The sequence below is a fragment of the Nicotiana tabacum genome, chromosome 11, assembly GCF_000715075.1.
Source record: "Nicotiana tabacum cultivar K326 chromosome 11, ASM71507v2, whole genome shotgun sequence".
Classification (NCBI taxonomy): domain Eukaryota; kingdom Viridiplantae; phylum Streptophyta; class Magnoliopsida; order Solanales; family Solanaceae; genus Nicotiana; species Nicotiana tabacum.
Genome location: NC_134090.1, coordinates 177,962,139 through 177,976,174, shown reverse-complemented (window position 1 = coordinate 177,976,174; position 14,036 = coordinate 177,962,139). Strand labels below are relative to the sequence as shown.

The 14,036-nt window shown below is 33.1% G+C and overlaps 2 protein-coding genes across 2 annotated transcripts; both read right to left on the bottom strand.

Moving 5' to 3' along the window:
- Positions 1-4,261: 4,261 nt before the first annotated feature.
- On the bottom strand, positions 4,262-8,427 carry LOC107783490 (putative pectinesterase 29). The gene is made up of 5 exons (XM_016604467.2): positions 8,186-8,427; positions 7,389-7,548; positions 6,978-7,190; positions 5,264-5,508; positions 4,262-4,430 (listed from the first exon to the last, which is right to left on the bottom strand). The coding sequence occupies exons 1-5, from the start codon at positions 8,425-8,427 to the stop codon at positions 4,262-4,264; spliced, it is 1,029 nt and encodes a 342-aa protein (XP_016459953.2).
- Positions 8,428-10,268: 1,841 nt separating this feature from the next.
- Positions 10,269-12,633, bottom strand: LOC107783495 (large ribosomal subunit protein uL13w). The gene is made up of 4 exons (XM_016604474.2): positions 12,287-12,633; positions 11,145-11,261; positions 10,969-11,056; positions 10,269-10,607 (listed from the first exon to the last, which is right to left on the bottom strand). The coding sequence occupies exons 1-4, from the start codon at positions 12,556-12,558 to the stop codon at positions 10,464-10,466; spliced, it is 621 nt and encodes a 206-aa protein (XP_016459960.1). The 5' UTR covers positions 12,559-12,633; the 3' UTR covers positions 10,269-10,463.
- Positions 12,634-14,036: the final 1,403 nt, after the last annotated feature.

The window sequence follows — 14,036 nt, the reverse complement described above, 5'->3', positions numbered from 1 at the left end:
TAAAAAAAAGTTATATTATCACGACATTCAAAAGACGTTCATAGCTAATTCTCCATAAAATAGTGCGAATTATAATTTCGTAAATAAGATATTTTACCTACTATAATAAGTAAAAGAAGTCTGATAGCTAAACAAATGTAAAATCCACATGGGTATTTGAGACAATCTAAGTCTATGACATGTCCTATCAGTTTTGAGTCTAGGCTCACACGGATTTATCTTTCGAACTATACCACATCAAGCACAAAGAAATTCAAAAGTACGTATACCATATGAACTTGTGTTGTACCTTATAAAACCCTTCTCTTTCCTCTCCCATTTCGATGTGGGATTTGCCTAAGGTGACATGTGCACCTGTTCTTCAAAAACTTGCCAACCTACAAGCTTGCTAGTCCTGCTTGACCTGCCCTCGACGGCTCGCCCCCTTAGGACTCAGTGTCTTCGTTGAGATTTGTCCCACCATCGTACTAAGGGAGAGTCATATTGTCCGCTTTGGGCCTAGGCTCGCATGGATTTGTCTTTCGAGTTATGCCACATCTAGCCCCAAATCATGTGAACTTGTGTTATGTCTCATAAGTTTTTCACTTTCCACTCTTATTCTGATGTGGAATTCGCCTAAGGTGAAATAACCTCTTTCTTCATAATTTCACCTTAGGTGAATTCCACATCAGAATGAGCGTGGAAAGTGGACTAGTAGCCACTTTTAAACCTGTTGTTTAAAATATCTCCACAATTTACATTCTATTTAAAGCTTAGCCAATTCACCCAAACTTCATAACTAAGTATCCTGAATTTGGAATTCAGGATTTAGTGTCCTGAATTTTTGAGGTGCTAATTTGAAATTCAAGACAAAGTATCATGAATTTCTGAACTACTAATTTAAAATTCAAGAAATAAGATTCAAACTTCTAGACACAATTTTCGAACTTTAGGACACGATGTCCTGAAATTTGAACTTTGAGGTTTAAACTTCAGGACGTCATGTCTTGAAGTTTTAACGAATTGGCTAATTATTAAATACGTTATAAATTGTGGGTATAGTTTACACATCATAGGTAAAAGTGGCTACACGGTGTCATTTCCACAAATCTTTTCAAAAAATAAACTTGGTAAATCATGAATTTCATAAGAAGGCCTATTCGTTATCGGGGCATTTGCATCTATATCCGCTTTTTGGGTCATCATTTAACTTATACCCGCATTGCAAAAAAAATAAAATTGCAAGCGTACCCACTTTTCGCGTAACTTCAGACATACAGGCCTGAAGTAGCAAAAATTTATATCTGAAGTTTGAACTTCAAAACTTTTTGCCTGAATTGTAGCAAAACTTCAGATATTTTTGTTAGGATATACTATAAACCATGCATATTGTTATAGTATTCTTTATGGAATAATTATTTGTTTATTTATTCAATTCAATAAAGTTTTATTTTAAATAGATCATGTATTTGTTTGTGTGTCCGTTGCTTAAATAGTATATGATTTAGTGTATAGAGTTTAACTTATACACGGAAGATTAAATCATCGGTTCTTATAAGTCATAAAGTTTATGTTCACAACCTAATGATGGAATTGGACAAGCCATCGGAATGGTTGTAGCACAAGATTAAATATAATTTATCTTGATTATGGGAGTGGTCTAATTCCAACTTCTTGTGCTAGTACATTTTGTATGTATTGAACGGATCAAGTAGAGATAGGTATTTTATACTGACTTAATAAAATAATTTCTCTAGTCCATTCAATGTACTTATACTCTTAATCTTGATATAATTATTATTAGTTGTGTATATCATTTATTATTTTGATTTATTAAAAGGCGAGATTCTTTCGTGGGTCAATAAGCCTAGTAAGTAAGACAATAATGATAAACATTGGCGAAGTAATAATTAGTTGATAGAATCCATGTCTCGGTTTTTTGAAATTGATGATACTCCTTTATGAAAGTTTATAAGTTTTCATGTGTAAACACGGCCGATGGATTTTGTATCCGACACATGAAATAAGTTGAGTGAAAGTCTAAAGGAAGTAATCAATAAATTAAATTGTCAGTAATTTAATTTGATTGGTTAGTATCTGAATCTTAACATGAGGAGTTAAATAAGGTTTTATGGAAGAATTTCGAAATTGAACTAAGGAGTGCAATTACGAATTTTTAGTAAAATAATTCGTAATTTATTATGGTAGAAATTAATTTCAAAATTTTGAAATTAATTTCATAATAAGAAGCCTTGTTAATTAAATTTTGTGGTCCCTACTGTGCCTGAATAATAGGAAATAAAGGAAACTTTTCATTAGTGGAAGAAAAAAACCTAACATGTTTTGGAAAAGGGTTTTAACCTAAAAAAACGTAGCTATATATACATGGTATATAGCTAGCCATTTTTTGCACTGAAAAACACACGTTTTTCTTCCTTAAATTTCGCCCACCCGAAGTTCTTTATTTCCGATTTTTATTTGGGTAACACAGTAGAAGACTGTGGAAGGTTGCCAAGGTCTTGCAATTTTGGAACTGGAGAAGGATATCGATTTGCTTTGTTCACGCTTCAAGAGGTAACTCGTATAATCTCCGTATGTGCTAATTGTTTAATTTACACGTGAATAAAATACTGTCTGCGATATATATTCCAACAATTTTTGCATGAAGTTTGGCCTGATTTGCAAAAACAATCACGCAAACTTCAGTTCATAGTGCAAATGGCAAACTTCAGTTCAATAAAACTACATCATGTCTTGGCTGAAGTTTTTGTTTGTAATGGCTGGACTTCAGCATTCTAGTAGCTGAAGCTTTGTTCTGTATTTGCGAAACTTCAGCATATTTTAGCTGAAGCTTTGTTTTGTATTTGGTGAACTTCAACATATTTTATCTGAAACTTTGTTATGTTTGTGATGAACTTCAGCATTCTAGGGCTAAAGTTTGTTTTGTATTTGACTTCAACATTCTTAGAGCTGAAGTTCTAAACAACAATGAATTTAATAAATCATGATTAGCAACGATTGATGTTGTTCATTTCAAAGATTAAAGAAAGAAAAATATTTTCGACATGAAAACAAATCACTACAGATAAATTAGAACAAAAAACCAATGTTCCTGTAAAGCTAAAATATCTAAGAGGTTAAATTATTGTGAATAAGACCAAACTGAACATAATGTGATAAGCAGATATATATGAATCATCATGCTAGAATGCATAACAATATCTCAAGCTTCAGCATTCAGAAAATGAAGGAGGGGAAGGAGGGAGAGAAAGAGGCCTGAAATTGTTTAAACAGTGAGTACAAGTTAATTTTTTTTAAAAAAACAAGTATATATTAAATGAGGGCGACCAAATAGGGTGCCCGTATAATTTTTACTTATTTATCACGCTTCGGCCCTTTTTGGTGACTCTCCTCTGAATTACACTATTAGCCTAAGTTCATCTTGTGCATGATGTCAAGAACATGGTTGGTCCTACGCCTCAAAGAAATTCTCTTGATTTCCCATATTCAACGGTAATCTCTTTTAATGAGTTTTATACGACACTAATTTCAATTGCCGGGCGAGAAACCAAAATAATAATAATAATAATAATAATAATAATAATAATAATAATAATAATAATAATAAATATGTGCGATTAAAAATAATAAAGTGTGGTAGCACTTCAATTCATTTTGCGTCTAGAGAGTTGGACGAAATTGAATTTATGCATACATTTGATGCACCTAATATATGGTGGCACATCGTAAAGAAATTTGACCGGCCTCTCATGTTTATGCAGGATTCGGGAAAGAGTCACAATCCGAGGGTTTGATGTAATACTTGAAGTCAAATATGAAGTTCACGCTACAAGCTGGAATTACCTTTTCCAATTTTCTTTGTGAATGCAAAAACGACAATATTTTTGGTTGTGCATTTAGTGTGAAGTAAACTATTTTCATGTATTAAATAATGAGAAGTTAAAAAAAGATCATTTTTGTTGCAATAATCTCAATCCAAGACAATTTGACTCATAGTCATAATCACACACATTTTAATCTAATCGATAGATTTGAAAAAGAAAAAAAAGAACACATAATTCCCATATAAATAGGAAGCATAGTTTTACATCTAACAATTACAAACTTACAATAAATAAATAAAAATATTTAAAGTCCAACTTGAGTAAAATAAGGATTCAAACTTTCTAGCAGTAAATTGTTACATTCTAGCAATAAATCAGCGCGTGGACTCCAAACATAATTGTCATGTCTTAAAATAATTTATTAATTATTATAATAACTATAGGACTTTGACGGGTTGCTTCATAATCCAACCCTCATTATCAATGAATGAGAGGCTTGTTAATTGTTGTAACTCTTGTTGGCTTAACTTGGCTTCCCATGACACTCTTTGTGTAGTGTTTGATCCAATTCCATTACAATTTTCTTCAGAAAATGTCAATTGATTCCTGCATCATAAACAAGTGAGTACGATTATGATAGCAATTATGGTATAGTGCATTCATGATTGTTAAAGTCAAGGATCTAGCTACCGGAAACGGCCGCTCTACCTCATACAATGTAGGGGTAAGATATTTGCATACATTCTACCCTCTGCAGACTCGACTTGTGGGATCATATTAGATATATTGTTCTTATTGTTGCATTCATCACATGTTAAAATTCATTGATAATACCACCAAGGAGTATATAGTGAAGAATGATAAAGGTTCATCTACTCTTAATCAGAGATCTTGATTCGAGCGAGAATAATATAGTCCACTTTGATAGGAATGGCTATCCCCCTCCCCACCCCCACCTTCCAACCCTCACTAAACAATGGATCGAATTAGTGTAACTAAAATCTTTATGATAAAAAATGGGCAGTCCGATGCAAGAAGGATCACACATTTCTGCAGGGTTTAGGAAAGGTCACATTGCAAGGATGTGATGTAGGCAGCCTACTGGTCCTACCCTAACGCAAGCATCAGTGGCTAATTTTCAACTCAAAAACCCATAACCGAAAGCAATCCTTCAACTAAAATCTTTACACTAAAAGCCTTGTGCACTAAGCTTCCGCTATACGTGAGGTCTAGGGAAAGGCCGGGCCGTAAGGTCTATCGTACGCAGTCTTACCCTGCATTTCTGCAAGATGTTGTTTCCACGGCTCGAACCCGTGACCTTCTGGTCATATGGCAACAACCCGTGTAATATCTTTACACTATTAATGTAAATCATCTTCCAATGTATATAACTCAAATGAGAAGAAGATATTTGTAGTATAGAAAAGGAAAGAACTTACTCTCGGCCAACAAAAGACCAAGCAGCCCAACCCTCAGGAACAATAATATTTGTCATGGTGGTGTTATAGAAAAGAACCCTAGCATAATCTCTCCATGGCCTGCCCAAGAAAGTTAGTCCTGTTCCAAATACTGCAGAATCTTTGAAAACAAAACCACTTTCATCATTTGGGCTTATTCTTCCTTGTGCTGTAATATACCCTATCAACCCATCTAAGCCTCCTGCATTTGTTGATATTGTACATCTCTGCATGTACACAAACAAAAAATTAATACATGATTTACTTCTTTGTAAATTAAACAGGGCAGTCCGGTGCACGAGGGATCCCGCATTCACGTACGGTCCGTTGAGAGGATGCATCCAAAGGGTATAATATAGACCGCATATCCTAATTCAAGCTTTACTTCTTTAAAGAAATAAAAATAATTACTACTCCCTACGGTCCACAATAAGTGATCAATTTGATTTGGGCACACCTATTAAGGAAATGCTAAATTCTAGATAAAAGTAGTTAGTGTGACTAAATTACCCTTGATTAAATGTTGAAGCATAGTTAATATGATGAGTAAAAGACTTTTTAGGGATACGTATATGAGAGTAATTTTGGAAAAACAAATTAAATTGTTTCTTGGTTATATAAATGAACACTTATTTTGGACCAAATAAAAACGCAAATTGGTCACTTATTGTGGATCGGAGGGAGTACTAATTACTACTCCCTTCGATCCACTTTAATTGATTTTTTGGCCTTTTTTTGTGGTCCGCAATATTTAATTTTTTCAGATATCAAGAATGAATTAACTCCTTTTTTATAAAGTTGCCCTTGGACTAAAGAACCTAGAAGTATTGTTATATTTCCAAAGAACAAATTAAGGTTAATATGGTCAATTTTATTATTTATTAATGTTAAAAGATGGATCCCTTAATATGTGTGAAAACGACCAAAAAATCAATTAAAGTAGACCAGAGGAAGTAATTAGTAAACTTCTTCTCACCCTCTATTTTTTTTTTTTTTTTTGGAAATTGATAGGCTAATGCGAATATTTAATTTATATGTACCTGACAATGTAATAATTTTTAAGTTATCAATTCAATTTAATTGGTTTAGCAAGTTGTCACCGTATTTGTAATAAAGAGTTACATGTTGTTGGTAGGTTAATATTAGTATATAAAACTTAAACTCTAATGTTTTATCATCAAATATTTGCGTAAAAGATTTTGGCTCACTCCAAAAATAAAATTAAGCCAAACTTTATGAGAGGAAAACTTAGGGGAATTTTTTTATCATATATAATAACATCGCTCGAGAGTTAAACCCCTACTAAATAATCACACAACAACATTAACCGACAAAAATAGGAAAATTTTAATAACAAGTTTGATATGGTAATCTAAAAAATAGTAATAACTTATTATAATCGGTTAAAATAAATTGATAGTATAAATAATTATTGAAGTGTCGATATATATAACTGAAATTCTAAAATAGTAAAAAAGGTCTGCCCGGTCCACTAAGCTCCTGCTATGCGTAAGGTATGGGGAAGGGCCGGTCACAAGGGCCTATCATACGCAGCTTTATCATGCATTTATGCAAGAGGCTGTTTCCACGCATGGCTCGAAGTCGTGACCTCTTGGTCACATGGAGGTAACTTTACCAGTTACGCCAAAGTTCCCCTATAAATTCTAAAATAGTAAGAAATAAATTATTATTTTACCTCATAAATAGATTGACCAGCGCCAAAGATGAAGTCAACAGCTCCAACAATAGTACAAAGCTTAAAATAATGCCTTCCTTGAACATCCCATAATGTATCTTGAAATCCCAAAAATCCACACCTATAAAATGTTGATTTATCTCCAGATATCATAGCAGCCACTGCTGCTTGCATTGGATTAACATTGCCTTCTGGAGGAAAATTATAAGAATTCTGCATAAAATAAACATAAAATTTATAAAATAAAATTCCAAGAGATTAAAGGTAGTCCGGTGCACAACGCTAGACAGCCTACGCTAATGCAAGCATTAGTGGCTGCTTCCACGGTTTGAACCCGTGACTTATAGGTTACACAGAGACAACCTTATCGTTGCTCCATGAGGTTAAAATTTTAAATTTTTTTGGTCTTACTATAAAGGTTATGCTTTTAGCAATTGTATAATCAGCTTCAGAAATGAATGTAGCATCTGAAGCAATTGAATTATGACCATCCCATGTCACATTTGTTTTTCTTTTTCCTTCTCCTTTGAGATAGATATATGGCTTCTCTCTAGGAATTCTCACTTGTTCCCTGCATGCAAACAGATACAGATTAAGAATTTAAAATTTATGAGTTCGGATTTGCAATTTTATTACATCACATCCCATCTAATTTAATAGGCTATTTATTATTTGTACAAATTTGATGATTTTTCAGATAAAAATACAGGGTATGAGCGAAAGTTATAGATTCCGATGAACTCATAGTCTCACACTGGATACGCCGTTGGATGCAAGTGAATGGTGATTGAATATTACTATAACAACAACAACTACGCCCGTTAACGTCGGGTTCGGGGAAGGGCCGCACTCCAAAGGGGTGTGATGTAGGCAGTCTATTCTAATGCAAGCATTAATGATAATTCCACGACTCAAACCTATGACCTATAGGTCACACGAAGACAACTTTATCTTTGCTCCAAAACTATATAAATAATAAATAAGTATTATTTATCCACGTCACTCTATTTAAGTCGGTCTTAGTCCCAATATTACAAAAACATCAGTTTTTCTAGCATTAAAAATTATCCACATTTTCTACTGGCATATACATCTCTAAACATACTAAAAGACTTTTAGTAACAAACATCGGGACATAAAGTAAACGTATTAACACGACTAAAAGAAATCAAAAGAACAAAATGTTGAGTGAAGTGGGAAAAGAGTACCTATATTTTCCAGCTTTAATGTAAATACAGATCCAATTTTTGTTATATTGAGGAACAGAATCAATGGCTGATTGAATTGTTGTGAAATTTCCATGGCCAGATGGATCAACATACACTGTTGGCAAATTTACTATTTGTTTTTTCCTATGAAAAACTCTGTGAAATCTTGCATTTCCTTGTTCAACAAAACTCATGAAATAAAGAAAAAGAATTAAGAAGAAAAACCATTGAAAAGAAGCCATTTTAGAAGAAAAAATGAAGAAGTTTTTTAGTATGAATAAAAGATGAAGAACAAGTAAAACCACTACTTGGATTTAACTCTATATAAGGAGTTAAAATTAAAATGGAAATAATGAGTCTAAGTAAAGAAAATTATTCAACGGGGAAATAATTCAAATGATTTGCAAAATCTGCTCTAATATGTTAAGTAATTTTCTTGAATAGTTTACTTTGATTTTATTAAGTATTATTTTAAATTTTCTAAGGAAAAAAATTATTTCTTGGGGAAGATTTGGTAAATTTTAAATTTCCATTGATTGATCCTCCGAGTGATTTTTGTAATTTAAATTGGAGTCTAACATGGAAAGTGAATAGTGGGGAGGATAGCAAATATGGAAAATAGATTATTTCTAACAAAAAAAATGGAAATGAATTTTATAAAATGTAAAAAAGAATAAAGCATGGGTGGTTTAAATTAAAAATTAAAAATCTGATTAAAGGCATAGAATCTGCAATTATTTAGAAAGTATAACGTGAACAATGGTAGTACTTTGATCTGATTTTGCTCACGAGATGAGCCATCAATATGATAATTTATTTTTTCGTTTCTATGTTTGGTGCCCTCTTTGAGGTTGGATTAATCCGAAAAGTCCTACTTTAATGCGCTCTATATCAAGACAATTTTATATTCAGAGTTCACACCCGAGATCTCTCGTTATGGATGGATGCGTATTTACCATTCCATCATAACCTTTGCTGGTAAACGATCACTATGATACACTAATACTACATCGCTTTTAAAACAATTTTCCCTAATTTTTGTTCACTTTCCATTATATCATGTCATCCTCCCTCCGTCTCAAATTATCTGTCATGATTTTTAAAAATAGTTATCTCAAATTATTTGTCATTTTAGAAGTGCAAGATAAAATACATTATATTTTTTTCATTTTACCCTTAATAATAATTGCTGTTGAAGATGAGATAGTACATAAATAAAGTAAACATTCAATGAAGAGAGATTATATCTTAAAGACAAAAATAAGGATAAAATAGTCTGAAATCCCTTCAAATTAATATTTTTGAAGGGGCGTGAAAAAGATAAACACGACAATTAATTTGAGATGGAACGAGTATATTACACGTCAAAGAAATTGGATACTTTGTAGTCCTGCATATTTATCTTTCTTTTAGTTATACTCTCTCCGATCCACAATAAGTGGACCAATTTTCTTAATTATTTTGGTCCAAAATAATTGTCCATTTATATAATCAAGAAAGAATTCAATTTGTTTTTACAAAATTATCCTTATGTACATATCCCTAAAAAGTTTTCTTACTCCTCACATTAAATATTTAATTAAGGGTAATTTAGTCATACTAGGTATTTTTGTATAAAATTTAATATTTTCTTAACGGACATGTCAAAAGCAAATTGGTCACTTATTATGAACCAGAGGGAGTAGACAATTTGAATATTCTAGTTGTTGCATTAAATAAGAAAATCCCACCGCTAGCTGGTATACACTGATCGTGCTATTGATTTATGTTTGCACAATTCAATTTGTTTCTTCTGTTTTCTTTTGAGAATGAAATTGAGAAAAAGAGCACCATTAATATGGACCATATGGTACTAATATCTCAAACAACTCTTACGGTATATATAACGTATTACTCCTATTAAAGTATTAAAAAAATGTTATTTTGAGACAACAAATCCAATATAGTCCCATTAATGGGGTCTGGGAAGGGTAGCGCATACCCAAACCTTACCGCTACATTAGCGATAGAGAGGTTGTTTCCGATATTTCCTCGGCTCTATGAAAGGAGTTATTTATCATGATAGATGCAAAACTAGCAAGGATTAGAAAACAAAGTTTTGCCAATAAAACCATGAGACAATTGTATCTTTAAAAAGACAGTTGAAACAATTTAAGTCTGCTCAAATATTGCTAGAAGCAAAATACTAAACCATGCGGTACAACTTTTAAAAAAACAGATAAGCTGAAATCTCAATCTCCAGCAAAATTTCACCTCAGATAACTACTATGTTTGCGCTCTAATACTTGATAGGTTCAATAACAGCAAGTTGTGGACCGAGCTTCTCCTCGGCAGCTTTCTCGGCCTTAACCCTTAGTTTAGCCAACTGCTTTCTCCTCTCATATGCAACTTGGGCTCTCTCCTTTCTCTTGTTCTCAAGTTCCTGTAGTAATCATGTTTGCAAGAGGGAAGTAAGCAACTACTCAAGGAACATGGTAATGAATACGGAAACACGGATAACAAACGAAATGAAATCATATCTCCATTAGTAATGCAACTATGTAAACAAGGGTGTAAAGTGGAATTAGCAATGTGAAACCTACAACCATCTACATGCACAATAACATGCAGGCAGAAGAGTCAAACTACTGAAAATAGTGGCTGCACATTGAAATGAAGCACAACACAAGTGTCATATGATTTACATATCTTAGATACGTGCAGGACAACTTGATATCCTTGTATACTCATTATTCAAAATAATAAAGGTAGGTCAAATAGAAAGGCGATAGCAAGAAACTCACCTTAATAGTGTCATAATGGTTCCATCCAACCTCTGATGAAAGCTTGCCCAAGAGACAGTATTTATGTCCTGCTTGGAGCCTCAATACCCTATTTACATAAGAGGGCAAACACATGAGTGTTAATAGCAACATTGATATTACAACAAAGTAAGCACTGAAGCAGCCTTGCAACTCACTTGAGAGCGTCAGGAATGACCATTCTCTTAATTTTGTCATATGGTGGTGGAACACCTTCATAAACCTTCAAGCGGGCAAGTGCAGCAGCTCCACGCTTAGTCTTGTGGGGAATCATACTAAAGAAAAATACATAGATCCAATCAGACACAACATAGAGCAAAATTTGCCCCTATCCAACAACATAGTCTACTAAACCATCCAACAAATCATCCACCAAACAAATGTTGTGTGTAACAAATGATCAGCAAATCATTTGGACAAATTCAATTTGCAAATTGTACAAATTCTTCGTTGACATGCATAGTCAGATGAAAGGGCTTACATTGTATGTTTTAAACTATCATCCTTGTCACATGGACCAAGTAAAATGGCCATGAAGTGGGGGCATTATACCAAACACACCATGCATTATAAGTATGATGTCCTCCGCAAATTAACATCAGATACTCCAATTTATAGTTACACAGACACCAGCTAAATTCTCAAAAACTCAGTAACATGGTCTTGGAAGTAGACATTATACCAAACACACTAAGCACTAGAAGTATGAAGTACTTGGCAAACTAACATCAGATATTCCAATTTTATTGTTACACAGACACCAGCTAAAATAGTAAAATACCACCAACCAGGAAATCCACTAAGTTATATCTACATACATCAAACTATAGCAAATCCAAGAAAAAAATTTAAGTATTTCAATCTACTAGTAATTACTCTCCAACTACTGAAATATTCAGCCTTTTTTACTTCATTTTTTTTAATGATCCCTCCATTGTAAAAAAGACTGTATATCCCGAACATTCAATGTAGGATGCTACTAGAAAATATGTAATCGGACTATTCACTCCCTAGTTTTCTAATTTTCATTTCATGAATTGTGTATACAATGTATGTGTGCCCATAAACACACACACACACATTTCTATATATACAATAACTAAGTACTATAGAATAACACAGATAAATCTACAAATAACGACTGCACACACACAGTTACTACTGAATCTACAAATAACAAATACTTAAACACAAACACAAACAGTAACAACTAAATCTACAAAATCAAAAAAAATCTACCTTAAGCAAAACAACTACTTCACAACAAATCATCAACCGAAAAAAGAAAAAAAAAACTAACCCACGGATGGTACGCCAGAGGATCTTAGAAGGAGCACGAAAGTGAATAGGACCATGAGAAGGCTTAGTATTCATCCTCTTACGAAGAAACCTCAAATACTTCATTTTCTGTCTCACAAGTCCACCCGATAAACATATCTCTTCGCACCTAACAACCACAACTCTCTGTCCATTCAACAATTCCTTAGCCAAAATTGAAGATAATCTGCCCAACATATGGTGGCGAGCGTCAACCACCACCCTCCTTGCGGAGATCCCTGAACCTGACACCATTTTTTAGCTCTCTTCTCTTGCTAAACAGCTAACGGAGTAAAATGGGAAGAGGCTAGGGTTTATGAAGAGAAGTGATTAGGGTTTCTTTATATGGAGGTGAACTAATGGGCTGATGAATCAGTACGTATTTTGGGCTTTTTTTGTATTTGGTCCAGAAGAGCCCGGCCAGTAATGGTGTTTTTGCACAAATAACATTTATTTTATGAAGAATTAACCCAAATAGCCGTTTACCCGACCGCTTAAATTAAAAATAGCCGGTGGAGTTATAATATAAACATAATTTGTGTATTATATGTGTATAATTAATATATAATCATGTATATTGCTAGAAGAAGTAAACAATGAATATGACCGGCTATTTATATAAAGATTCCCTTATTCTATGCCACTATTTAAATTAAGTCATCTTTTAGATCTGCGAGCAAAATTGGACTGCAAAAATCAAAATTCATTCGACTACTTCTAATGATAAAATTTAGCTCATTGGACAAATAGGGGCAGAATTGAAAGAGTAATCTCAAAAAAGGTCATGTAGTGCAAATAAATTGCTAATAAAGTGAGGGTTGGATTTTTTTGTTGTTGTTTTGGGATCATGAAATAGGATTATATCCGTTTTTGGCATATTTATATACACGATGATTTTCATAAGTTAAGTTGATGGACTCTAATTGACCCAAAAAATTGGAAGATCAATCAAATATGGTCTTACTACTATCATTTTAAGCATTTTGGGATCATAAGAATACTATGCACGACCTGTGAAACATGAATTAATGATTATGTTTATTTTTCGTATGTTTATATACATGATAATTTTTCTAAAGTTGGTTATTGGACTCCGATTGACCTAAAAATTAGTGGATCCATCGGATACAGCCTTGTGAGCAATACTCACCATGACTACCATCATTTTTTGGTGTTTCGGGATCATAAAATAGAAATTAATGATTATGCCCATTTTCATGTGTTTATATACATGATAATTTTTCTAAGGTTGGTTGACGGACTATGATTGGCCTAAAAATTGGTGAATCCATTAGATACGTCCTTGTGAGCAACACTCACTAATGATTAACATTATCTTTTGGCATTTCGGGACCATAAAACAGAAATTAATGATTATGTTTATTTTTGTGTGTGTGTATATATATATATGATGATTTTTCAGAGGTTGGTTGACGGACTCCGATTAGCCTAAAAATTGATGGATCTATTGGATACAGACTTGTGATCAATACTCACTAATGATTAACATCATTTTTTGGCGTTTCGGGATCATAAAACAGAAATTAATGATTATGTTTATTTTTGCGTGTGTATATATACATGATGATTTTTCAGAGGTTGGTTAACGGACTCCGATTAGCCTAAAAATTGATGGATCCATTGAATACAGACTTGTGATCAATACTCACTATGACTAGCATCGTGTTTTAGCATTTCGGGGTCATAAGAATACTATGCACGACCACATGAAG

Bases quoted from the DNA above. Each gene is read 5' to 3' on its own strand.
- LOC107783490 (XM_016604467.2), bottom strand. From the start codon at position 8,427: ATGGCTTCTTTTCAATGGTTTTTCTTCTTAATTCTTTTTCTTTATTTC. The intron at 7,191-7,388 runs GTAAGACCAAAA...TATTTTATGCAG, and splicing joins CTAAAAGCATAACCTTTATA to AATTCTTATAATTTTCCTCC. The intron at 4,431-5,263 runs GTAAGTTCTTTC...TTTATGATGCAG, and splicing joins TGGTCTTTTGTTGGCCGAGA to GAATCAATTGACATTTTCTG.
- LOC107783495 (XM_016604474.2), bottom strand. From the start codon at position 12,558: ATGGTGTCAGGTTCAGGGATCTCCGCAAGGAGGGTGGTGGTTGACGCT. The intron at 11,262-12,286 runs GTTAGTTTTTTT...ATTTTTCTTTAG, and splicing joins CTCTGGCGTACCATCCGTGG to TATGATTCCCCACAAGACTA. The intron at 10,608-10,968 runs GTGAGTTTCTTG...TGATTACTACAG, and splicing joins ACCATTATGACACTATTAAG to GAACTTGAGAACAAGAGAAA.